The 25,521-nt window shown below is 42.3% G+C and overlaps 1 protein-coding gene across 2 annotated transcripts in view; it reads right to left on the minus strand.

Annotated features, from left to right (window-relative positions):
* The window catches only part of GLT1D1 (glycosyltransferase 1 domain containing 1), a gene marked incomplete at its 5' end in the record, with an annotated part of 100,048 nt that overhangs the window by 47,342 nt on the left and 27,185 nt on the right, over window positions 1-25,521 (minus strand). For both annotated transcript variants that reach the window (XM_082667173.1, XM_082667174.1), the window contains 4 exons: window positions 2,764-2,820; window positions 5,119-5,155; window positions 17,798-17,849; window positions 25,222-25,327. In XM_082667173.1, coding sequence (XP_082523299.1) covers window positions 2,764-2,820; window positions 5,119-5,155; window positions 17,798-17,849; window positions 25,222-25,327 — 252 coding nt within the window. The remainder of the gene's footprint in view (window positions 1-2,763; window positions 2,821-5,118; window positions 5,156-17,797; window positions 17,850-25,221; window positions 25,328-25,521) is intronic.

Here is a 25,521-nt window from a genome sequence, read left to right on the forward strand (position 1 = left end):
GTGGCACAGTGGTTGAGAGTCTGCCTGCCGATGCAGGGGACACGGGTTCGTGCCCCGGTCCGGGAAGATCCCACATGCCACGGAGCGGCTGGGCCCGTGAGCCATGGCCCCTGGGCCTGCGCGTCCGGAGCCTGTGCTCCACAACGGGAGAGGCCACAACAGTGAGAGGCCCACATACCGCAAAAAAAAAAAAAAAAAAGAAAACCTTTATAGCACATCAAAAATAATAAAATCCTTAAGAATATTTTTAAAAGACATGAAAGACCTGTACAAATCATTATGAAGATAAGTAAGACCCGAGCAAAATGGAAAGATACATCATGTTCAGAGATCTTAAGACAAATTATTGTTAAGACAGCGATTCGCTCTAAAATGATCTGTGGATTCAATACAACAAGATTTTACAGAAATTGACAAGATGATTCTAAATTTTGGATACGGATATGCAAAAAACCTAGAAGAGCTAAAACAATTCTGAAACAAAGTCATAGGCTAACTCTGATTTCTACACGTACCATAAATCTACAACAAGACAGCATGATACTGGCATAAAGGTAGATTTATACAGACACAAAGGAACACACACAGTAAACTGACTCTCAGCAAAGGAACCAGAGTGATTCATTGAAAAACATTTTCAATGATACTGCACTTTACAGAAAAAAAATGAATTTCGATCCCTATCTCCTAATATCACACACAAAATTTAATTTCAGATGGATTACAATCTTAATGGAAAAGCTTAAACTTGTGGAGGAAAAAACAAGGAAAATATCTTTTCGACCTTAGGGTAGGCAAAGATTTCTTAGGCAGGACCCCAGAGGACTAACTGTTAAAGAAAAAATTGGTAAGCTAGACTTCAACAAAATTTAAAACCTCTGCTCTTCAGAAGACATAGTTAAGAACACGGAAAGGTAAACCAGAGAATGGAAGAAAACATTCACAATATACGTATCTGACAAAAAGCTTCTACCCAGGGGGAAAAGAAAAGCAGAAAACCCTCCTGCAGACCAAGAATTAAAAGACAACACACTAAAACATTTGGGCAAAAGGCCTGGCTAGACACCTCACCAAGGAAGATATCGATACCTAAATGCCCAACACCAATCAAATACCATTTCATGATCCCCCCTAGGACAACTACAATTAAATAGACTGTCCACACCAATTGTTGGCAAGGATGTACCGTAACTAGGTTTCTCATCAATGTCTGCGGAAATGTAAAATGGTACAACACTTTCGAAAACTGTTCGGCTGTTCTTTTCTAAAGTTAAGCATGGGTCCACCCTACACTCAAGCTATTCACAAGAATGTGGAGAGAGAGCAGTTTTATTTATAGTACGTAAAAATGGAAAACAATTCAAAAGTCCATCAACAGGAGAACAGAGAAACAATGTGGGACACATCCATACAATGGAATAGGACCCAGTAATAAAAAAGGAGGAGCTACGGAGACCCACAATATGCATGAATCTCAAAAACATGATGTTGAGCAAAAAAGATGCCAGACGCAAAAAGTACTTACTGTATGATTCCACTTGGATGAAGTTCAAGAACTGGTAAAACGAATCGATGGTGATAGAGATTGGAATGGGGTCCCTTACAGAGGGATGGGAATTAAATATGGAAAAGCACAAGAGGGAACTTTCTTGAGCAGTGGGAAGGTGATCTGTCTGGATTAGGGTGTTTATACATTTGTCAGGACTCATCTAATCTTACCCTAGAAGTCTGTACTTGACGCCACGTAAATTTTACTTTAGTTTAGAGATTTTTAAAAAAGAATAAGTTAGCTCATATTGTTACTAACATAATGAATAAATAAAGCAGGTTAGAGCAGTAAGTACAGTTTGACTCTACTTTTGTCTTTTAAAAATCATATATATGATTATTTATACATATGTATTATTTAAACATAAAGTATAAAGTCACACCTAATTATATATAATTTATATATAATCTATATATAATATAAATAATATAGGTATCATACATATTATGCATTTACAATAAATATACAAATATCACATATTTATATATTTACATGATTTTAAAAGACAAAAATATATAATAGGTTAATACAGCTATAATTTAATATTATATATTAATGCATGAAAAGCATTAATATATATATGTAAAATTGTTGAGAAAGATATATCAAAACACTAATAGCAGTTCCTTTTTGGTGCTGAGATTTCAAGTGGTTTAAAAGTTTGTTTCTTAATCTGATCTTCATCTTACAATGGTCACTTTTTTTTTAATTTTTGGCCACGCCACGCGGCTTGCAAGATCGTAGTTCCCCGACCAGGGATCGAAGCCGGCCCCATCGGGGATAGCGCCAAGCCCTAACCACTGGGCCGCCAGGAAGTCCCACAAGAGTCACTTCTTATGTGTGTAGCTAATAACATAACACCGAATGAACACAGGAGGATGGCATCCTTAATAAGGACAAACGTCACAAGATACTAGGTGTTTGGGAGGTTTGTCCGAAGAGCAGCGTCGCAGAGGCTGGCACTACGCGTCCTCCTGCGTCTCAGCTGCACCCCCATCCTCACTGGGATGGGACCACTGACGACACCTCGGCAAATGGGGAGAAACCAAGTTTGTTCTAATCATGCCTTGCTCCCTCCTTTGTTCTACCCAAAGAGTCCATTTCTTTGACCCTGGCAGCCTCTTCTTCAAAACCATGTGAACCTAGCAAGGAACTGACGCAAGTTGGCGAGATGCACTTGAGTCAAAATCCTACCAGAAGATTTCATCTCTTACCTGAACGCTGAAGGAAGGTGTTCCAGTTAAAGGTGGTGTTCGGCACTGTTGCAATTCCTGGGTCAAAGGAAAGAGAACAAAAGAAAGTTCATGCTGTTGAGACATAACCAGTTATTTTGTGTTGACATTCAACTAGCCGTCATACTCGGTTCTTATAAAGAACTAAAGTTCTGAGGGCTTTGCTGAATTCCCATGAATCTCTCCAAGCCTGTGAGGTTTAAAATGAGCCCACAGGGGACTTCCCTGGCGGTCCAGTGGTTAGGGCTCTGCGCTTTCACTGCCGAGGGCTCGGGTTCGATCCCGGGTCGGGGAAGTAAGATACCGCGTGCCACGTAGTGAGGCCAAAAACAAAAATAAAAAGTAAAATAAAATTCGCCCACAGTTCCCAAGGAGAAAAGATCCATCACTTTCAACCCCACCATCCATTCCTGGGCCAAACTGTCTCTAGGTCACAGAAAGCTTGAGTTCCTAAAAAATGCATATAGGTGACAGGTATCCCAAACATTCCCAACTAAACTCTAAAAGAAATTACACAGAAATTATGTCTGTATTTAAAATTCCTCATCTCAACCTTCTAAATCATACATAATTTCCTGCTATCTGTGTCAGTTTCTCAGCCAGCTTTCAGTTTAAAGTTCTCTGAAAAAACGAACATTTTAAGATTTCAAAAATCCAGAGGCAACATTTAACAGATTACCTCGAGAGCAGAAAAGATGTGAAATTTTATGGAATGTAAATTAAGTCGTCGAACCGCCTCTCCAAGGCACTTGTAAGCTGGCCATTCACACTGACTAATACAGACTACAGTTAGTAAAGTTTGTAGTAAAGTCCACTCCACGCCTGCCCCAGCACAGACTGTGAGTGGATGTGTTCCACCCGGTCCTGGAAACCCTTAATCCCTGTTAAGCAGGTTGAGTCCTCTCGTTTATCCGGCTGGAAACCGAGATTCATTGCAGTTAATCGGGATACAAAATGTCAGGTGTCAGAGGCTGTGTCCAAACCCACGCGCTGCATCAAAGCCCATGTTTTTCCTGCAGCACCAACGTCTTCCGTGGCTATAAACGAGGGGCTGTGGCAGAGGAATGGAAGGTCCAACCCCAGGCCTGCCCTGACACTTACACATCCCTTTTATGCATACTGAGTCAGTGCATCGTTTTTTAAATGGGGGCTAAAAGAAAGAGTTCATTTCATGAGTGATTCTGCTGCTAAAAGTATCCCTGAAACCACTAGAGCCTTGATAATGTGATGTTTATAAGGTGGACTTGTTCGCGTGACCCTGGGCTCAGCACGGGTTCACACCTAAGCTCAGAATCAGCCACATGTTCTCTGGAGCTACTGTTTCCCTGATCTCGATTTTGCGCGTCAGTGGTTCTTCCCTGGTGGCGCAGTGGTTAAGAATCGCCTGCCAAGGCAGGGGACACGGGTTCGAGCCCTGGTCCGGGAAGATCCCACATGCCGCGGAGCAACTAAGCCCGTGCGCCACAACTACTGAGCCTGCGCTCTAGAGCCCACGAGCCACAACTACTGAGCCCACGTGCCTAGAGCCCGTGCTCCGCAACGAGAAGCCACCGCAATGAGAAGCCCGCGCACCACAACAAAAAGGAGCCCCCGTTTGCTGCAACTAGAGAAAGCCTGCACACAGCAACGAAGACCCAACGCAGCCAAAAATAAGTAAATAAATAAATTTATTAAAAACAAAACAATGTAGTGATAGTTTCAGGTGTACAGCAAACTGATTCAGTTTTACATATACATGTATCTACTCTTTTTCAAATTCTTTTCCCATTTAGGTTGTTACAGAATATTGAGCAGAGCTCCCTGTGCTATACAGTAGGTCCTTGTTGTTTATCTATTTTAAATACAGCAGTGTGTACATGTCAATCCCAAACTCCCTAACTATCCCTTGCTCCCACCCTTCCCCTCTGGTAACCATAAGTTTGTTCTCTAAGTCTGTGAGTCTGTTTCTGCTTTGTAAATAAGTTCATTTGTATCATTTCTTTTTAGATTCCACATATCATACGATATTTCTCTTTCTCTGTCTGACTTCACTCAGCATGACAATCACTAGGTCCATGCCTGTTGCTGCAAATGGCATTACTTCATTCTTTTTAACGGCTGAGTAATATTCCACTGTATATATGTGCCACATCTTCTTTAACCATTCTTCTAACATTTTAAATTATTCTTTTATAAAGTAGCCTTATTTTTATCTTAATGTTACACATAATAAAAGTGTGCCCATTCTACTATTTTCAAGTAAATCCCAGACATCATGCTATTTCATTTCAGCAGGTATCTCTACAAGATAAAAGACTCATTTTTTTTTCAAATATACATATATTTAAAATTTCTTACCTTGACTCTGGACATAGATCTTATCCTTGGCATGTGGCTTTTGAAAAGAGGGGAGAAAGAAAAAAAAGTAAGTTTGCTAGTCCATTCCCATTGCTGCTTAGAGAGAAAATGAAGGCCATAAAAATATCCTGTTGGAAAACATCACAAAGAATCATCTACACAGCCACTCACAGACTAGTTACTTTATCAGAGCAAAGAGTTACCTCTGCTTTTAATGGGGGTCAGCCCATTACAAACACAGCTTATCTAAGGGAAGAAGTACAAAGAGGCCCCTTAAATCAGGCATAATGCAGTATTACCAATTTATAGCTACCATGTGAGCAGAAAAGTGATGAAGCCCAGAGAGCATGCCAGGGGCACAGCCCATCAGGTGCGCATCAGGGGCTGAGGCTGAAGGCAGACGTTTTGGAAAATGTGGTTTGTGGATACAAACCCTTGAATAGAGAGAGTACACTCCCCACCTTTGGAGAAGAAAGGAGGAGGGGGCGGGGGGAGGAGGAGAAGATGAAGACAGAGGAGGAGATGGGGATGGAGGGGGAGATGGAGATGGGGATGGAGGAGGGGTACCCAGTATGTTGGGAAACAAGAGAACAGGCACCAGGGGTCGGATTCTTCCAGGATGTGAATGGACTGGTCTCAAGGACCCTGTAAGGACCTCCCCAAAGCCCCTTTGACATCAAGGGACACCGTGACACTTGCATGACTGATCTAGATATGTGTCCCCAGATGCATACGTACTATCCCTGGTGGTGTTTTCTGGCGGAACTTCATAAAACTACTAGAAAGAAAAAGAATCCATTTCTCAAGCTCGTTTTGAAACAGTGACATAGATATTTTTAAAATCGGGTTTAGACCCAAAGGTGGATGTTACGGGAGCAGAGTGAGAAATCGCTTTAAAGGGCAGCAGGGTCAAGTAGGTGCAGAGGGCTGTTTCTCGTAAGTGATCAAAGATATGGTCATTCTGGTGATAAAGTCTGAAAAGGTGCATCTTTCTACCATGTGGCCTGAATATCAGCTCCATGCATGAAACGACTACACTAGGTAAAGAGTGGCCATCACAGAAGTTGCATCTTCGTGCTCTCTCTACCTAAACATGTGTGGAGGGCTCTGGTGGTCCTCCAGGTGACCGGGATCCTGTGAATTGCATGTGGTCTGCTGACCCACTTTGACCTTCATCCTCAAATCAGCTTTATGTTTCGGGAAACAAACTAAAGGTGAGGCAGTCCCGACAAGGGAGAGACGATCAATGGGGAGAAGAGGGAGTTACCCTGCCCTCCGCCTGGTGGATGGGAAGGTTCTGGGAGAGGCAGCATCTGGCCATCCTAGGACGGCTGAATGGAAGTTGGTACGGAGGGACCTCCCTGGCGGTCCAGTGGTTAAGACTCCAGGCTTCCAATGCAGGGGGTGCAGGTTCGATCCCTGGTCGGGGAACTAAGATCCCACACTCCATGCACGGCACGGCCAAAAAAAAAAATAAGGAAGTTGGTACAGAGACACAAGTCTTGGTTTGGTTTTGCTTTTGACCTTAGCATTACATTTTATATTTATCCATCAGAGGTACCTGAGACCTCTAAAAGTCTTGAGTATCCTCCTCCATACGCCACATAGCAGGATGCAGCCCCTTTTAAAATGCCCTTAAAATAGCAAGCCTGCAAAAAAAAGAGCTTCAAAAATCTCGCTACTAGTTAAAAAAAGATATTAACCTTAATGGAAAAAAAATGGTTAATAGCAGCCATTTGAAATCAGAGTTTAGCTCAGAGCCCTAAAATATTCCTTTTTGTTAAATTATAATTTCACTAGAAAACTGAAGAAAATTGTACTGGAATAGGGTACAGGCTAAGAGTGCCTCTTCTTTAACCAGACCTAAGCCTACAACATTGGCTCAAAAAATGTCCAGAAGAAGGATATTGAAGCACTGTCAAAAATATACCCGGACAGCATTTTAACTTTAAAGGTAACACGAGTGTTTGACAAAAACAGATTCACTATAATTCTATATAAATTCAATTCATGACTGTCAGGCAAAATGGAGATTACAGCCTTACTACTATTTTCATTAGAACTGTGCCGTGCAATTAGAAATATGTAAACCCCAAATGCTCCTCTCAAGAAAGTTCCTTTGGGCACAAACAAAAATTAATTAATTAAAAGGGTATCTCAACTCTATAAACAGAATAAGTTGACTCTATATGGAAATGCCTGGGTTTATCTGCTGATTTCACCTATCTCTGAGGATTATTTCCCCCAAATCTATTGAACTCCCCCCCCAAAACAAGTAAGTATCAAGTCCAATACAGACTTTTAAAACATGTCATAAATGGTATTTGAAGATCTTATCCGAGCAAATCAAGAAAATAGAGGAACAGTATAAAGGAAATCTGCATCTGAGTTATTTTTAATCATTGTAAGAAAAGCGATCTGGCAAAAGCCAATTGGCTTATATTGATTTCGAAAATCATTTTCTATATTAAAATGCTCTAAATACAAATTAGCTTTCTTTGCTCAATATTTATTGTTGTTTTACTTGCCTTGAAATAACATGAGTCGAAGTCCTTATATATATCATTTCCCTTGGAAGATCAGCTCATTGATGCATAAAATGAAAAAGACGTGTGTGTGTGTGTGTGTGTGTGTGTGTGTGTGTGTGTGTGTGTGTGTTGGAAGGGTGGAGAGGGAAGATTCTCCATTTTTTCCTCCATTTTTAAAGTCTATGAGAAAACATTACTTAATTTGACCCACTACTAAATATAAAAAGTCAGTGCCCTATAAACACATGTGACTTTGTAACAGACCCAGATGCTCAGTTATGCCTTTTTATGATGGAATACCAGACAGCCAGCAACAACAAAAAGATTTCCCATTCTTTTATTAATATAACCTTCTGAAATTAAGCTTTCCACCAAATGGAAACCACAATAAATATTACTTTTAAAATCTATGCACAATTTCATCCTCTACATCCTAGTGACAAAAATATTATTTTACAACTTCTGATGATGGCTTTGTTAAAAGTCATTTAAAAACAGCTACAAATTACTTAGAAGAAATCATGGCCTGTAAGTGTATAGCTTTCAAAATACATCACAAAACACAGAAATTGGGCATTTTTCAGGGGACACGGGTCTCTTCTTTTCTCCCTCTTTCTCCTTCTTTCTCCCTCTTCTCTTTTCCCTTAGAAATTGTTTTTAAGTAAGGAAAGAAAATAATGTTCAGGGAACCACTGGCGGTCCAGTGGTTAAGACTCAGTGCTTTCACTGTCAGGGCCCAGGTTCAATCCCTGGTCGGGGAAACCAAGATCCCACAAGCCACGTGGCGTGGCAAATTAATAATAGTAATGTTCAAAATAAAAAGGAGGGGGGAACAAGCTTGTCACTAAATTCCTGCAACTGAACCAGACAAGGAAAGATTTTTCAAGAAAAGGAAAAAATCCACAGATGAGATGGGGAGGACGTCTGAGAACCGAATTGGGATCCAGTTTTATGGGATCTGACATGAAACAGGCTATAAATAGAGATGAAACTCAAACAACCCTGGGCAAAATCAAAGGATGAATGTGTAACACGTAATCTAGCCCAGCAACTCAAGAAATAGGAATGCCAGCAAGAAAGTTCCCAGGAAGATTAAAAAGTAAAATACAGTTAAATCTACGGAGCAAATAACATGGAATCATTGCTGATTTTATTCAAAAGCTTCCCCTACTGTTCTCTGCCTTTGCAATCTGATGAATTAGAGCGACGCTTCTGATCATCCCAAAAGCTTGTGCCCCAGGTCATGGGAAACGTTAACTCAGAATCTATGCTCTGAAATTGATGAGTTTTCCATCCTTTGAGTTCCTTTAAAACTTTTCAATTCCCAGGGATCTCACATGGGGGAAAAAAATGCAAAGGACACGTGCAGTTCTATCAAGAAATCTCTGAGGGAAGCCAATCTTAATAGAAGTTATTAAAAATGATTAGCTTCCTAAGATATGACCAATCCCTGGAGTTTTCCTTACAGGATATTTGTGGGGAGGGCCAGCATACAAACTAGGGTTTCCAAAGATGAAACAGAGGGGTGAATGTTTCTAAGTTCACATTACAACAGAAACTATAATAAAAGATGTGGTCTGTGTAGCTCCTGTGCTGTCAACGTGATTTTTGGAGATGATCAAATACAAAGCGATGGGCCATGCAGGAAGAAGGAGAAGTAACAGTAATTCAAAGGACAGCATAATTCAGCAATTAGGCGAGAGGCAGCTCATTCAGATTAGAAAAGAACTAACACCTACATCAGCCTTTTGAGCTCCCCTGTGCCATGAACGGGCAAGTGACAGCCAATGAGATCTGTCTTGCTTTCTGTATTTCAATTTCCAAAAGAACTGTGATGAGTATACGTACACAGTGAAAGTAAAATTACTCTTTAGGTATTGCCTAACTGCTTCCAGAAAGTTACTTTTCTTTAAGGAGTGCCAAGGCGGGCTAGATGAATTAGGCCCCAGAAGGTAGGGACTCAAAGTTTCCAAATTAAAAAAAAATCACTGAAAAGTGACAATACCAGGAAGCTTAGCTCAGCACTAACCTCAACAAAGTGTATCCATGTGCCATGTTGGTTACCACTCTGCTTTTTCTGAATTCGATAACTGTGTCAAACAGTATTTACTCATGCTCAAGATTTTTTTAAATAGTTCATAAATAAATATTTGAATTTAGAGAAAGTCCTCTTAGCTGAGTACTGTTTTTTAGAAAAAGCATGTGAACAGTGCAGTTAAACTTTACACAGACCTGTGGGGTTTTGAACCCAGTGGAGACAAATTAAACCACAATCATTGTTTCTGCAGAGAGAAAAGCCTTCAATTAAGATATGTGGATACCTAATTTGCTTTTAATTATATCGGTGAAATAGTTACATTTCCTGGTAAAAGTCTGGTGAATTTAGAGAAAGTATTCTAAACCCAGACTAGAATTAGAAGTGCCCAAACTTGTATTCTGAATGTCTATTACACACTGTAGCAAGAATCAAAATGCTATTTAGACTAGTTTTAAATTTGCACAATGCATATATCACAGTTAGACATGTGCAGTGAATCTAATTCCCAAAAACACGAAATCAAGGTTATAATATCACAGACCGACAGAGGAGCACTGTCCCAAAACACGGCCGATGTTGAACTTGGACAATGAGTACTAACTAGGTAGCAGGCGGACGCCAGTACAAAGCCCCCGGGACAGCGACCCTTACAAAGTAGGTACAACATCAAAGTAAGGCTGATACAAACAACACTATAAAAATAACAACGGGGGCTTCCCTGGTGGCGCAGTGGTTGAGAGTCCGCCTGCCGATGCAGGGGACACGGGTTCGTGCCCCGGTCCGGGAAGATCCCACATGCCGCGGAGCGGCTGGGCCCGTGAACCATGGCCGCTGAGCCTGCGCGTCCGGAGCCTGTGCTCCGCAACAGGAGAGGCCACAACAGTGAGAGGCCCGCGTACCGCAAAAAAAAAAAAAACAAAAAAAAAAAAAACAAAAACAACGGGCCCAAACAAAGGCACTTCAAATTAAAAGAGATAAAATAAAACTCTCTTTATCGAACTCCAATCAAACTAATTTGTGTGAAGTCAGCCAGAGGCAGAAGGGTGCTCATCAACACAGCCTCCAAAATAATGTTTCTTTGTTTTTCCCCTCATTGTGCCTTTTTTTAAAAAAATTGAAGTATAGTTGATTTGCAGCGTTGTGTTACTTTCAGGTGTACATACATACCTATCTATTGTTTTTCCAGATTCTTTTCCCTTTTAGGCTATTACAAAACATTGAGATAGTTCCCTGTGCTATACAGTAGGTCCCAAAGTAATGTTTCTAAAGGAGCATCCTAGCTTTGTCAGAGGGCTGAAATTAACCCACAGCTTGCAAAATATACCCTCCCTTCACTCCTTCCTGTTAATGTTTCTCCACGACCAGATCGGAGCATATGTTTTGGAAAGCTTGAATCAGGGTGCTCCCCACGTGCATATCTGTGGTATGTTGCACTGTCCAATACTGCAGCCCTGGGCACGTGAGGCTACTGAGCCCTTGAAGCGGAGCTGGTCTGGATGGAAATGTGCCTCCTGAAAGTAACATGCACACTCAATTTCAAAGACTGAGTACCAAAAAAATGTGAAATAGCACCTTAGTCATTTTTATGTTGCTCATGTGTTGAAATAATAAGATTTTGGATACAGTAGGTGTGCAGTTAGGAACTTGGCCTTGGCCAAGAGGTGTTCTGGCTTTTGCCCTGGCCTTCTAGGAAATAATCTATGTGATTCCTAAGGGGCATGTATTTCTCTAGGGTGAGGCCAGCCACAGCTAACAGTCTTAGGTAGGGGCTGGCCATGCCGGAAAGACCAGCCATGTGATGGAAATTGGGCACTTTGGGCCCAGTGGTATCAATCTGCCTGAAGACTGGATTCAACCCTGTGTGCAAACAATCCATCAATCAAGTCTATGCAATGAAGCCCCAGAATAAACTCTGGACACCAAACGCAGTGAGCTTCCCGGGTTGGCAAACTCCGTACATACGTCTCAGATCAATAACGGGGCGTTGAGATGGTCATAGACCAACAGCCAGAGGGTAAAATGTCCTGACTGCCCAGGGAGAGGGCGATGGAGGACCAGCCCCGGCGTCTCTTCCTTTGGCGGATTTTAGTCTTATCCTTTCCCAGTAATAAACCATAACAGCGAGGGTAACTCTTCGTGAGTTCTGAGTCCTTCAAGCCCTTTCTCAAACTTGAGGGTGGTGATGGGGATCCCCTGAACTTGCCCTTGGTGTCAAAAGTGAGGGCAGGTTTGGGGAGAGCACCCTTACCCTTGTCCTTTGCAGGCTGGCTAACTCAGGGAGGTGGATTCAGTAAAACAGATTATTAAAACTGATCTTCCTTGTTTCCACTGACTTTTAAAAATGGGACTCTCAGAAAATTGTAAATTACATCCATGGCTCATCTTCATAGGGTGCATTGTATTTCTATTAACAGTACTGGCATCAAGAGTGAGCCTGTGTTTTTATAAAAATGAAGTTTGAGAAAATAACAAGTTTCAGGCCGGATTTTATGCTCAAAACTATATTTATCTATACAGACTCTACATGAAACCACAAAAGCAGTAAGAAGCAAAGACCATAAATCTTTCTAATCTGGGATAATTGGCATTTGATTCTGGTTTGATAATAATTACGTAAGGTTAACTAAGTTTGGACCTGAGCCAAGCCTGCTCACCAAAATAAAGGAGAAAATTAAAAACAAAAGGTGGCAGTTCAATAATGCAGCATGAAACTTAACTACTCAAAAACTGCGTCACTGTTCGGAACACGTAACTACCAGTAGTCTCTCCACAAAAATCCATCTCAAAGCATTACATAGATGTGGCTGAACAATGAACCTTTATATTGTTTCTACACAGTTTTCATTTGCAAAAACTAATCAAATAAAGGTATTGAGCTGAACTTTATTGAAAAATCATCCACCAAAAAAAAAGTACTAAAGCGGTATTAAAAAACAGGTTCACATTCGAATTTAATAACTAACCTCCACCACTTTAAACAATAAAAACAAATTCATCCTTTCTTTTACGAGCTTTCTTGATGCTGCCTGTGACATCATCATCCAAGACAAAACAATTTTTGCCGACTTCTCCATTTCTTTCTTCAAATGCCTTGTTATTATATTTGGAAAAGCATCTGTCGGAAAACAAAGACAGCTAACCTAGGATGAGGGTAGATTTGGTGTGGCTGACCTCCTGGGTGACAGGCAAATGGTCAACTTAATCTTGACATGTAAGATGATCCTTCCAGGAGTTCCCCGGCAGTCAGTGGTTAGGACTCTGCGCTCTCACTGCTGAGGGCCTGGGTTCAATCCCTGGTCAGGGAATTGAAATCCCACCTGCCACGCGGCGCAGCCAAAAAAAAAAAAAAAGAAAAAAAGATCTTTTGACAGGACATTGCTGGATATTCTCACCACTGCTAGCAAGCCTGCCCAAAACGTAACTGGTCTATGCATTTAACGCAGTTTTCTCATCGTTACATCGAAAAGTTAATCCCAGGCTTCCCTGGTGGCGCAGTAGTTAGGAATCTGCCTGCCAATGCAGGGGACACAGGTTCAAGCCCTGGTCCGGGAAGATCCCACATGCCGCAGAGCAACTAAGCCCGTGCACCACAACTACTGAGCCTGTGCTCTAGAGCCCATGAGCCACAACTACTGAGCCCGCACTCTAGAGCCCGCGAGCCACAACCACTGAGCCCACGTGCTGCAACTACTGAAGCCCGCATGCCTAGAGCCCGCACTCCACAACAAGAGAAGCCACCGCAATGAGAAGCCCACGCACAGCAACAAAGAGTAGCCCCCGCTCGCCGCAACTAGAGAAAGCCCGTGCACAGCAACAAAGACCCAACGCAGCCAAAAAATAAAAAATAAAATAAAAGTTAGTCCCGTCTAAGAATAATCACCGATCGCGTATCACCTCGACACTGATGACTTCCACATCTGGACCTCCAGCTGCACCCCTTTCTGACGACAGCCCCACACTGTGAGCTGCATTCTGGATACTCATCCCCGAGTCCAATACTCGTCTCTAATTCAATGTGTCTGCAGCTCAAAGACCCTGTTCCTCCTCCTCTCCACATCTATACTCCTTTCTCGAGTTCTTCCAAAATATATTCATAAAAATGTTAATATCCCTGAGCCCTTCTTTATTTCTTCCTCACATGCTATGGTCTTCCTGCACAGAAATGGATCCATAACATGGGGCTTGTGTTAAAAAAAAAAAATCTATATCCCGTGCAGGTAAAAGAGCATGGTGGTTGTGCTTTTTAAAAAAATATTCCAGAAGAAAAAGTGTGTGTGTGTGTGTGTGTGTGTGTGTGTGTGTGTGTGTGTGTGTGCAGGAGTGGTGGGGCAGTGGGTGAGAGTCAAATAAATAAGGATTGGAGGGAGTTCCCTGGCGGTCCAGTGGTTAGGCTTGGCGCTGTCACTGCCGTGGCCCAGGTTCCATCCCTGGTCCCCGAACTAAGATCCCGCAAGCCATGCGGCGCGGCCAAAAAAGAAAAAAAGGATTGGAGAATGGTAAGCTGGGTGGTGGACGCATAGGAGCTCACCCTACTATTCTTGCTATTTTTGTATATGCTTGGACATCTCTGTAATAAAAAGTTGTAAAGAAGGATCCCTTCCTGGCCAAGTCAATCGGACAAGAATTTATTGAACGTGAGGTGGTACGTTACCCTCTAGGGATACAGGGGTGAACCATACCTTGTCCCTGTCCTCAAAGAACTCACAGCCACACGGTGCGAAAAGTGAAGGAAAGAGGTGTTACAGGGGCGTTCCTGGTGGCGCAGTGGTTAAGAATCCGCCTGCCAATGCAGGGGACACTGGTTCGAGCCCTGGTCCGGGAAGATCCCACATGTTGCAGAGCAACTAAGCCCGTGCACCTCAACTACGGAGCCTGTGCTCTAGAGCCCGCGAACCACAACTACTGAACCCATGTGCCACAACTACTGAAGGCCGTGCGCCTAGAGCCTGTGCTCCCCAACAAGAGAAGCCACCGCAATGAGAAGCCCGTGCACCGCAAGGAAGAGTAGCCCCCGCTCGCCGCAACTAGAGAAAGCCCATGCGCAGCAGCGAAGACCCAACGCCGCCAAAACTAAATCAATCGATAAATAGGTGTTACAATCTCGAGGGATAAGCACTAAGTGCGGCGGATTATTAAAATGGACCTAATCAACGGCTCCCTCCCTGCACCCCTGCTTTTTAAGGCCACGCTGAAGATCGCCCCATAAGGAGGAAGAGGCTATAGCTCCGTGCTTGACTTGCTCTGGCCCACAGACAGTAGCAAACAGCACACAGGCAGAAGCTTGCAGCCTGCTCACGCACTGCTGCCTGCTCTCTCCTGCCGCTGAGCCTGATAAAGGGCGACAGACCACATGGAGAGAAACACCAACTGTCCCAGCCATCCCAGCCGAGGCCCCGACACGTAAGCAAAGCCATGCTGGACTACCCAGCCCCGCTGAGCTGACCCCGGCCAGAAATGCCCAGACAACACAAAGCATAAATGATAAATGGCTGTCTTAAAGCACTACGTGTGAGGTGATTTGTTATGCAGCAAAAATAACTGATACAGCAGTGAACACATCTGTACCAGGTTTGGAGGGCCACAGGTTTTACAGACAAAGGTGACATTTAAAACTGAGAAGTTAGGGAAAGGGGGGGAAATCAAGGAGGATAAACTTGCTTCAGCAGGGAAAAGCTTTCTTTTATGTCTGGCTTAACAGAAGGCAGTTGGAGTCTCATATCTGCTGCTCTATTCAATCTGTTTCCATATGTTGCTCTGGCTGAAGTGTATAAAGAAAATCCTGCTTCTTGCTGACAGGTAGCTGGAAAGGGGAGGAATATTTTAATATGGGCCTTTAAGGAGCCTTTTCAGATCATTATAGGTATTAGTCTTGGACATGACACCAAAACTCAACAAATGGTAGCTTCTTAAAGGTTAGTTGCAATATGGAACCTGAAATTATATCATACCCTGATATTTCGAATCCATAGGTCTGTCTTGCACTTTGATGGATCTGTTATCTATGCATGATTCTGTGATGCCACGTATTAGTCATTTGAAAAATATTGGTTCACTGAGTGACGCAGATCTCGCAAATGTTGAACCATTTCATTACACAGCATCCAAAAAAAAAAAAATCACGTTTGTTAACACAACCACTGATCTCATCAGGGAAGGACGTAAGGGGAAGCTGTCCACTTCCTGGTGGCTTACGAGATTCTAATTTTTGCTTTAAAATTTAAATGATATCATTGGCAATAGATACTGCCCGTTGTTTTTCTTGAAGTGACTCACTCAACTGAGTCATTTTTAAGAAAATGAGCGCCAAACGCCCAAGTCTGAGTAACCATAGTTTGGTTATCAGTCCTTCAGATAAAAAAATTGTGTTAAGACATGGCTGGTTCAGTCTGCAACCCCAATGTTGCACCAGGGCCTTTGCTCAAGATAACCCCCATCCCTCATTCAGAGGCAGCAGAAAGAGCTGATACATACTTCCTGTTTCATCACCCAGAACGTTAAAAAAAACACATGTATTCAGAGGTTAATGTTTGATAAAAATTTATCATTTTTATGCTTCATTGAGGACTTTCTTAAGTGAAAAACGGGCTCTTTTTTTTTTTTTTTAACTATAAGTGGGTGGTGGTGAATAACCCATCGGTGCAGATGGGTACCCCTACTTTCATGACGATGAAGGCGTCAGCAATTTTCCTCGCCACTGCTCTTCACATGGTGAAAAAGGGTTTTGCCTTTCATCATGCCTTTAATAATGTCTGAGCATTATGACAAAAATAGGTTTGACTTTGTGCAGATCCTGAAAGAGTCCCAGGGACCCCCCTTTGAGAACCACTGGTACATCACTGCCGTAAGGCAGATGGACAGTCAAACTGATACAAACATGAAACTCGGAGCCAGGAAGCTTGCCGTTTTTCATTCATTACATTGCACTGAAAAATGCACCCTCGATTCTCTGCCTGGGGAGTTTGAGGTCAAAAATAAGAATATGCACACTCTGGTTGCAGGGAATCTTCAGGTTCACGTGCACACAGCACTCTGGGCTTTGGCAAAGGTCGACCAGTCCCACAAAATACTGCATTTGCCCTTGTCCCATTGCAGCCGTTTCCAAGCGTTAGATGTTACAAAGTGAAAGCCTATAGATAAAGAATGTGCACAGCCTGTAAAATGCCACCAACAGGAATAATGCCTCCAGATGACAAGGGCCTAAGTGCTGTGCACAACGGTTTGCTGGTAAAGCACAAGGACCAGCAACGCTGGTGGTCCAGGGGCACTGCAGGGGTCACCATCTGAGAAAACAGCATCGTGCCTACGATCCACCGGAGGAAAGCAACCTTTCAGCTGGCCTTTTCTTTAGTTTTGCAGACACCAGCCCCACCAGTCCTCTACAGAACTTCCCACGGAGGATTCAGATTCCCGCCAGCTCATTTCACCCCCCCCCAAGTCGTAATGAATTTTAAAACTCAATAAATGCATTAACTTGTAGAGCTAGAAAGCCCTATACTCATTAAAGCCCTTCAAATGAAGAGTCCAGCCTAGGAAACTCCAGCTGCCACCTAAGGGATTGCTACTCCCAACGTGTACAAGGATGCTGCAACATTTACAGTCTAGTCCGTAAATCATCCCATCTGAGCACATAAAATGAAAACAGACAAAACATGAAAAGATCTGGCGGGGACTCCCCTGGTGGCGCAGTGGTTAAGACCCTGTGCTCCCAATGCAGGTGGCCCGGGTTCAATCCCTGGTCAGGGAACTAGATCCCACATGCATGCCGCAACTAAGGAGCCTGCCTGCCGCAACTAAGACCCAGTGCAACCGGATAAATAAATTATTATTTTTAAAAAGAGAGAGAGATTTGCAAAAACAAACAAACAAAAAAGAAAAGAGCTGGCTATTGGGCTATTTTTGCAATTCAAGAAGAACAACAAAGAAAATCAGTGATGGTCTAAGAGTATCTACCCAAATAAAAAACATCAACATATGGGAAACATAACACACTGCTGTGGCCACCATGGGCGGTGCCGATGGGAACCATGTCAGCTCTACTAAAACTGCCTTTCTGTCCTCTGATCCTGCAACTTTGCCAGCATAACCCAAATCAAAACGTGAAATGAACACGTACCCACTGCCTTTGTGCCGTTTCCTTCATTGACTCCGTGAAAGCGACAGCGAATCTAGAAAAGTGAGCAAAAATAATGAAAATGATTAGGGCAGAATCTAATTAACATAACTCTGAAACAGCTCTTTGGAACAAATTGTGAGAGACAGGTAAGTAGCTGAATTTACAGTGTGATCAATCTTTATTAGTCGTGGTCATTGGCTGTTAGATTTCATCTCCACTCACATCCAAAAAAAAAGTTCTGTCTGCAGAAAATGAACAAATGAAGCTCAAAACTTCCTATGTTTCTTGTTCCTTCAGGGAAGGTGAGGGAAGCAGAGATAAAGACAGAAAGCAGAGGGACTTCCTTGGTGGTGCAGTGGTTAAGAATCCGCCTGCTAATGCAGGGGACACGGGTGCCAGCCTTGGTCTAGGAAGATCCCACATGCCGTGGATCAACAAAGCCCGTGCGCCAGAACTACCGAGCCTGCGCTCTAGAACCCGTGAGCCACAACTACTGAAGCCCGTGTGCCTAGAGCCCACGCCCTGCAAGGAGAGAAGCCTCCACAATGAGAAACCCATGCGCTGCAACGAAGACCCAACGCAGCCAAAAATAAAATAAATAAATTTATTAAAAAAAAAAAAGACAGAAAACAAGATGCACTAGAGAGGCAAGGAACTTAGATAATATTCAGGGGCAGGTGATCCGGTCCACTGGCTTTGCCAAAGGAAAACTGGCAAAAGTGTTCAAGATTTACTAAATGTCCCCATTCATTGAGAAATGGCGGTTTCCAGAAGCAGGACTGGGTACACGTGGAATGAACCAGGAATATCTTTTGGGGCCAGAAAGTAAGAAAGCGCTCAAAACATGGCAAGGGCTTGTCGAAAGGATGCAGGAGTCAACTCAAAATATCTCCAATGGCCATGGCTGGGGTGATCTGGGCACCAAAATAAGTAATAGGAGTGATGGGTAACCCATAGAGTCAAATAAAATAAATAGCCATGGGTCCGTGTTGATGTAACTAAATAACTGAGTAAGTAAATGGGGTCAAACAGACAACTCTTCCTTATAGTAGAATTCCAATTAACAAATGTATGAGTGGTAGATATAGAAAATTGTTGCAACCAAGAACCATTAATAGGGAATTCCCTGGCGGTTGAGTGATTAGGACTCAGAGCTTTCACAGCCGGGACCCGGTTTCTATTCCCGGTCGGGGAACAAAGGTCCCGCAAGCAGCACCTGGCGTGGCCAAAAAAAAAAGAAAGAGAAAAAAAGAACCGTTAATAGATGATTCCTCCCCACTGGCATGACCTGGAAAGGGGAGCTCACGTCCCCCTGCCTGTGTCTTCTCCAAGCCTTCCTTCTTCCCCCTCCTCACTCTCCCCAAACCAGCCACCAATCGCAGACACAGCCAATCGCATGCCTCTTACTTAAGGAAGAAATACGGAATCCTTCCCTTTGGGTAGAATAAACGTGAACAAGCAGGACCAGACCACATCAGACCTTGCATCTGAGCCCAGCAGGGATCGGACTGCTGGCATCACTTATGAGATGCTCTCCACATCCCCCGAACATTGGCAAGAAACACAAATAAACTGTATTCTGAGGGCATCAACTTTACTCCAAGAAATGAGGATAAAAAGGAGAGAAGAGCAACTAAATATCAACTGCAAGGAGAGTGCAGAAGCCTTCCTTTGTGGAAGTCCGCAAAAATGAGAAACTTAAGAACCAAAGAACAAACTATGCATGTAAATTGCCTGGCACAGTTCCTGGTCCCTAATTCATTTAACATCTGATAAACATCTGCTATTATTATTTTCTACTAGTACTAACACCACTACTGGGACTTGTGCAAAACATTAGGGCGCCCCACGTGGCCAGTGAACAAATTATTTGACAGCCTAAAACTTTCAGAAAAAAAAAAGACACCAAAAGCAAGAACAGCCAACGAACAAAGAATAAGGTCAATAACACAAAGACCAAGCAATTTACCCCATAACGGCATTTATGAACAGCCACTCATCTGCCAAGTGTGATGCTCTACTTTTCGGTGAGAATGTCAGTTCCACGTAGGCTGGAACGCGGCTCTGTTCATGGCCACCTCCCAAGCCCCTGGAGTGTCTGGCACCCAGGAGATGGGCAAAAATACCTGCTGCCTGTATACGTGTATAAGTAAGAGAAGGAACAGTTCTGCCTTAAATTCCAACAGGAAGCAGGTGAGGGGGAGGGATGGGTGGAGAGGGGGAGGAAAGAGCACGAAAACGTCCCAGGTGTGTGGAGCGGACTCTGTGTGCACGGCAGCCTGGCGGCTGACTGTGACTGTCCCCCACCCATGTGACCGTCCCCACCATCACGTCCTGCTCATTTCAGAACCCAAGATGAGGCATCAGGAGGAGCTACAGCGTCAGTTTAAGACGGCAGGGAAGGATGAGAGTCTTGGGAAGGTTCTCCTCAAAGGTGCGTGTGAAAATGTTTTCGGAGTCAGAGGGGTGAACTGGAGCTAACTTGAAAGACAGGCCACTTATTCCAGGGCCACAGATAACAAGGTCTTTCTTCTGGCTCCTCATATAGGAACAGGGGGACTGGCTTTACATCCACCTAATAGATAACCTTTTAAGAGAGTTTCTAGCCCAAAGATCCTTGGAAGATAAAGATATTTAAAATAACACATTTCTACCATTTGCAAAAGCCAAGACATGGAAACAACCTAAGTGTCCATCGACAGAGGAATGGACAAAGAAGATGTGGTTCATATATACAATGGAATACTACTCAGCCGTAACAAAGAATGAAATAATGCCCTTTGCAGCAATGTGGATGGACCTAGACATGATCATACTAAGTGAAGTAAGTCAGACAGAGAAAGACAAATACCATATGACATTTATATGTGGAATCTAAAATCACAAACGAACTTATCTACGAAACAGAAACAGACTCACGGATGTAGAGAACAGACTGGTGGTTGCTAAGGGGGAGGGGGGTTGGGGGAGGGATGGAGTGGGAGGTTGGGGTCAGCAGATGTAAACTAGTATATATAGGATGGATAAACAAGGTCCTGCTGTAGAGCACAGGGAACTATACTCAATATCCTGAGATAAACCATAATGGAAAAGAATATTTAAAAAAGAGTGTATATATATGTAAAGCTAAATCACTTTGCTGTACAGCAGAAAGTAACACAATATTGTAAATCTACTATATACTTCAATCAAAAATAAAATAAAATACTATTTAAGGTAACATAAAAAATAAAATAACACATTTTTTAGGAAAAGTATAAAAGTACTTTTGCACTTTTGCTTGAACACTGCCATTTCAAAACACACTTACGTTGACATAGAGTTCTGTTTGTCAAAAACATCTTTAGTAACACTGAAAAAGCATATGAAATTACCAACATTCAACCAGTTTTGACCTACAAAACAGTAACTTCACATGCCATTGATTCTCATTAATCGTGAGAGCATTTGTGAGGCAATTCATTTCATACAAACTCTCTTTTGCTCATTTGCTTGGCAATGTTAAGTTTTTCTAATATGCACCTGGATAAGACTTCACTAAACAATTTCCACAAATTTCAAATACTCCTTATTTAATTTTGGTGTTTATAACTACCAAATACTTATTATAATATTCATAAGCCAAAAAGTGGATGCTAAAATAAGTTCGCATGCTATACCATACAGGAAAAGTTTTCAGTACTAAAAAAGTTGAAAAATATACCTTATAGGGAAAATAAAACTATTTAAATGAAACACTTGTTATAAAGCTAGACAAGTTCAATGCTCTGTTCTACAGAAAAGTGTGCTGTATTGTGTCGGACAAGAGATCTGTGATACATGCAACTTCCCTGCCCACTAACTCCAATCAATATCCCCAAATAAAAATCAATGTGTGGGGCTTCCCTGGTGGCGCAGTGGTTGAGAGTCCGCCTGCCGATGCAGGGGACACGGTTCGTGCCCCGGTCCGGGAAGATCCCACATGCCGCGGAGCGGCTGGGCTCATGAGCCATGGTCGCTGAGCCTGCGCATCCGGAGCCTGTGCTCTGCAACGGGAGAGGCCACGGCAGTGACAGGCCCGAGTACCGCAAAAAAATAAAAATAAAAAATCAATGTGTGTTTTAATAACAACACAATGAATAATGTTAATATCATACGATGAATTCATTCCACATTGTTTCTCCCAAGCAGAATGATTTTCCTTCTATGAGATAGTGCATTACAAACTGCAGGAATGTAAAGGCAATAAATTCTTAGGGTGTAAGAACAACAACAAGAAGAAAACCTATAATGATAGATCACCTTTCGAGGTGAGCCAACACTGTTTTAATACCTTCATTTATTGTAAAACACACACACATACGCGGAGCGTACTCTCTATCTTAAAAAGGTTGCGTTTCCACATTTATGTCCAGGAAGTCTTCAGGAAGAAGCAGTGTCCTGAAATGCAATGCCATCTATTTGTAACCCTAGTTTTAAGAGGCAAGATTGACACCTATCTTTCCCCACAAAAAAATTAGGCTGTGAAATAGAACCTGGGGTTCTGTCCTTGGTGTGGATCAGAAATGCGACAGTTACACACACTTGAAGACGTCTGGATTCCCACAGCTTCTCAGCCATGCAAGGGTTACAGACGAGCACAGAAAATTCATGGTTAGTACAGCTTTGTTATACAGCAGAAACTAACACATCATTGTAAAGCAATTATACTCTAATAAATATGTTAAATAATAATAATAATAATAAAGAAAAAAGAAAATTCATGGTTGGCCACTTACTGGGGACATGGAAGCAACCTAAATGTCAATCAACAGACGAATGGGTAAGGAAAACGTGGCATGCACATACACTAGAATACTTTTCAGCCTTAAAAAAGGAGGACATCCTGACATCTGCAACAACATGGATGAACCTGGGACATATTTATGTTCAGGAAAACAAGCCAGATGTGGAAGGACAAATACTGTATGATTCTACAGACACGTGGAATCTAAAGCAGTCAAACTCATGGAAGCATGAGTAGCATGGGAGGGGTTGGGGGAGGGGGACACAGAGGGAGGGGGAAACAGAGGGAGGGGGAACCAGGGAGGTATTAGTCAAAGGTCACAAAGTTTCAGTTGTACGAGATGAACGTGCCCTAGAGCTCTCCTGTACAGCAGAGAGCCTACAGGTAATGATACTGTAGGTAAACAATTTGCTAAGAGGGTAGATTTTCTGTTAAGTGTTCTTATCATAAAAATTAAAATAAAATAATAAAAATAAAGAAGGTGGGAGTAAACTTCTGGAGGTGATGGATGTGGTTACAGCATAAATTGTGATGATGGTTTCACAGGTATACAGTGATCTCCAAACTCATCAAGTTGTGTGCCTTGATTATGTACAGCTTTTTGCATGGCAATCATTCCTCAGTAAAGTGGTTAAAAAATTAATAAGTAGTGTTTCCACATTTAAAAATTCATCACCTGTTTGTTTGTTTTTTTTCCCACAATGATTCAAAAATTTACTAGAGTTGAAAGGATGCTTCAACAGTACTGGTTGGGTTTTCGGTAAGCTTTGAATTCAGGGTGATTCGATGGCAGGTGAGACTCTGAATCATCAGCAGCCAGTGGGTGCATGGGGGGCAGAAACCACATCCACCCACGTCAACCCTTCCGTGGAATCACCCCAGAAAGCCCGTCAAGAAGAGTGCTTTGCTTTGCTTTGGGTACGCATGTATATTTCTTCTTTCGATTTCATTAGCTCTTTTTTTCACAATTTTTATATGAACAGAGAGGATTTGTATTTTATTATGATGTTAGTTATTATGACTGTGATTGCTATAAAGAGAAAATGGGGTGTTTCTGTTTCCCCACCAAGCCTCCCAGTGCACTCCAGAATGCTGTACAGATATTATCATTTTCTAAGAATGCCTTGACATGAAGAAGGTTGGGAAGTACAGCTCTGGGTTCTCAGCAGGGGCAATAACTCCCATCCCAGGGGCTAGAAATGTGGGCAGGTGTGTTTAACTGTTGCAGTACCCAGCAGGTGCTGTGGACACGCAGTGTCCAGAGTCTGGGACATGCGGGGCAGCCCCACAATGAATAACTATCCTGCCCAGAATACCCACAGTGACCCTACTGAGAAACCCGCTCGCTGGTTGCTCTCACAAATGGTTCATATATAGCCCAGAAACCCGTATAGGTTAAGAGCCACGTCAAAGAGATTCCTCTTGACACAACTAGAAACATGAAAATTACCACAGAAAACATCTTGTTAGTGAAGGCAGATATACAGTAAAGGTAGTAAATCAGCCGTGTATAAAGCTAGTAGGAAGGTTAAAAGACAAAGAGTAGGAAAACCACCTGTGTACCACAATCTACATAGTTAAGGGAGATGCAAAACAAAAAGATGTAAAATACATACGACGTCAAAACCAGTAAATGTTGGGGGGAGCAGGGTGGGGAAGTAAAAAGGCAGCGTTGTTAAAATGTGCTTGAACTCAGAGACCAGCAAGTTAACATAATCACGTAGATCGATAGAGAGTAAATACAGTACGTAACTATGTAACATCTTTGTATGGTGACAGATGGAAACTAGACTTATCGTGGGGATCATCTTCAAATGTAGACACATATTGAATCACTATGTTGTGTAACAGGAACTAACATAGAGCTGTAGGTCAATCATACTTCAAAACCAACCAATCAAACAAACAAACTCACAGAAAAAGAGATCCAATTCGTGGTGACCAGAGGCGGGGAGTGGGGAAGGGGCAATTCGATGGAGGCAACCAAAGGTACAAACTTCCAGGTGTAAGATAAATAAGTCCTAAGGATGTCACGTACAACACGATACATATAATTAACCCTGCCGTATGTTATACGTGAAAGTTAAGCAAGTAAATCCTAAGAGTTCTCACCACAAGGAAAGAAGGTTTTTTTTTTCTATTTATTTGAATTTGTATCCATACGAAATGATGAATGTTCAGTAAACTTCCTGTGATAATCGTTTCAAGTACGCAAGTCAAATCATTATGTCGTACAGCTTAAACTTATACAGGGCTGCACGTCAATCGTATCTCAAGGAAACTGGAAAAAATATTCTACTTGGGCAAACTTGATGCAAAGTCAACCCCAACTTGTGTGCTAATAAAGCTTGAGTTTATCCATCTCATCTCTTAGCTAGAATTCTGTTTCTTCCACCACTCAGAACATTCTAAGCACGTTCGTCCAATATTAACTGCAGTCAAAGAACTATTCAAGTGCAATAACTTGTTTACAATGACTATTTGTGGCAAAATAAACAGGCACCAAATGAAAGGAAAGATGAACAAAAAGAAAGAAATTGATTCTACATGGAAAGATGTAAGCCTCCCAAACTACTGGTTTCCTCTGTCTTTGTGTGTCAGTGAATTTCAACCAAAAGGGTTAGATGCTTAACTCCTGTGAAATTCTCTTAAGTCTTACCTGGCTTCTTCTAGGACTTTTCCCATCACTTTGTTTTTTTCTCCCTGCTTAACGTCTTCATTTAAATCAGTTCCACCAAAGATGATTCCAAAAGGAATTCCATGACCTGCAAAATAGGATAATTAACAAAGCACAGTTTACCTTCGGAAACACCCCTTGGTAACCATCCCAAAGCGACGATATCAAAAACTGAAGTTCCCACAACATAGGGGGCAGATTTGGTGGTTTGTTGAATTCTACCCACAGCTCTTCTGAATAGAACAGGTGTCACTGTTAAGAACATGACATGGGGTTAATCAC

Source organism: Grampus griseus (assembly GCF_964374135.1).
Source record: "Grampus griseus genome assembly, chromosome: 12".
Taxonomy (NCBI): Eukaryota; Metazoa; Chordata; class Mammalia; order Artiodactyla; family Delphinidae; genus Grampus; species Grampus griseus.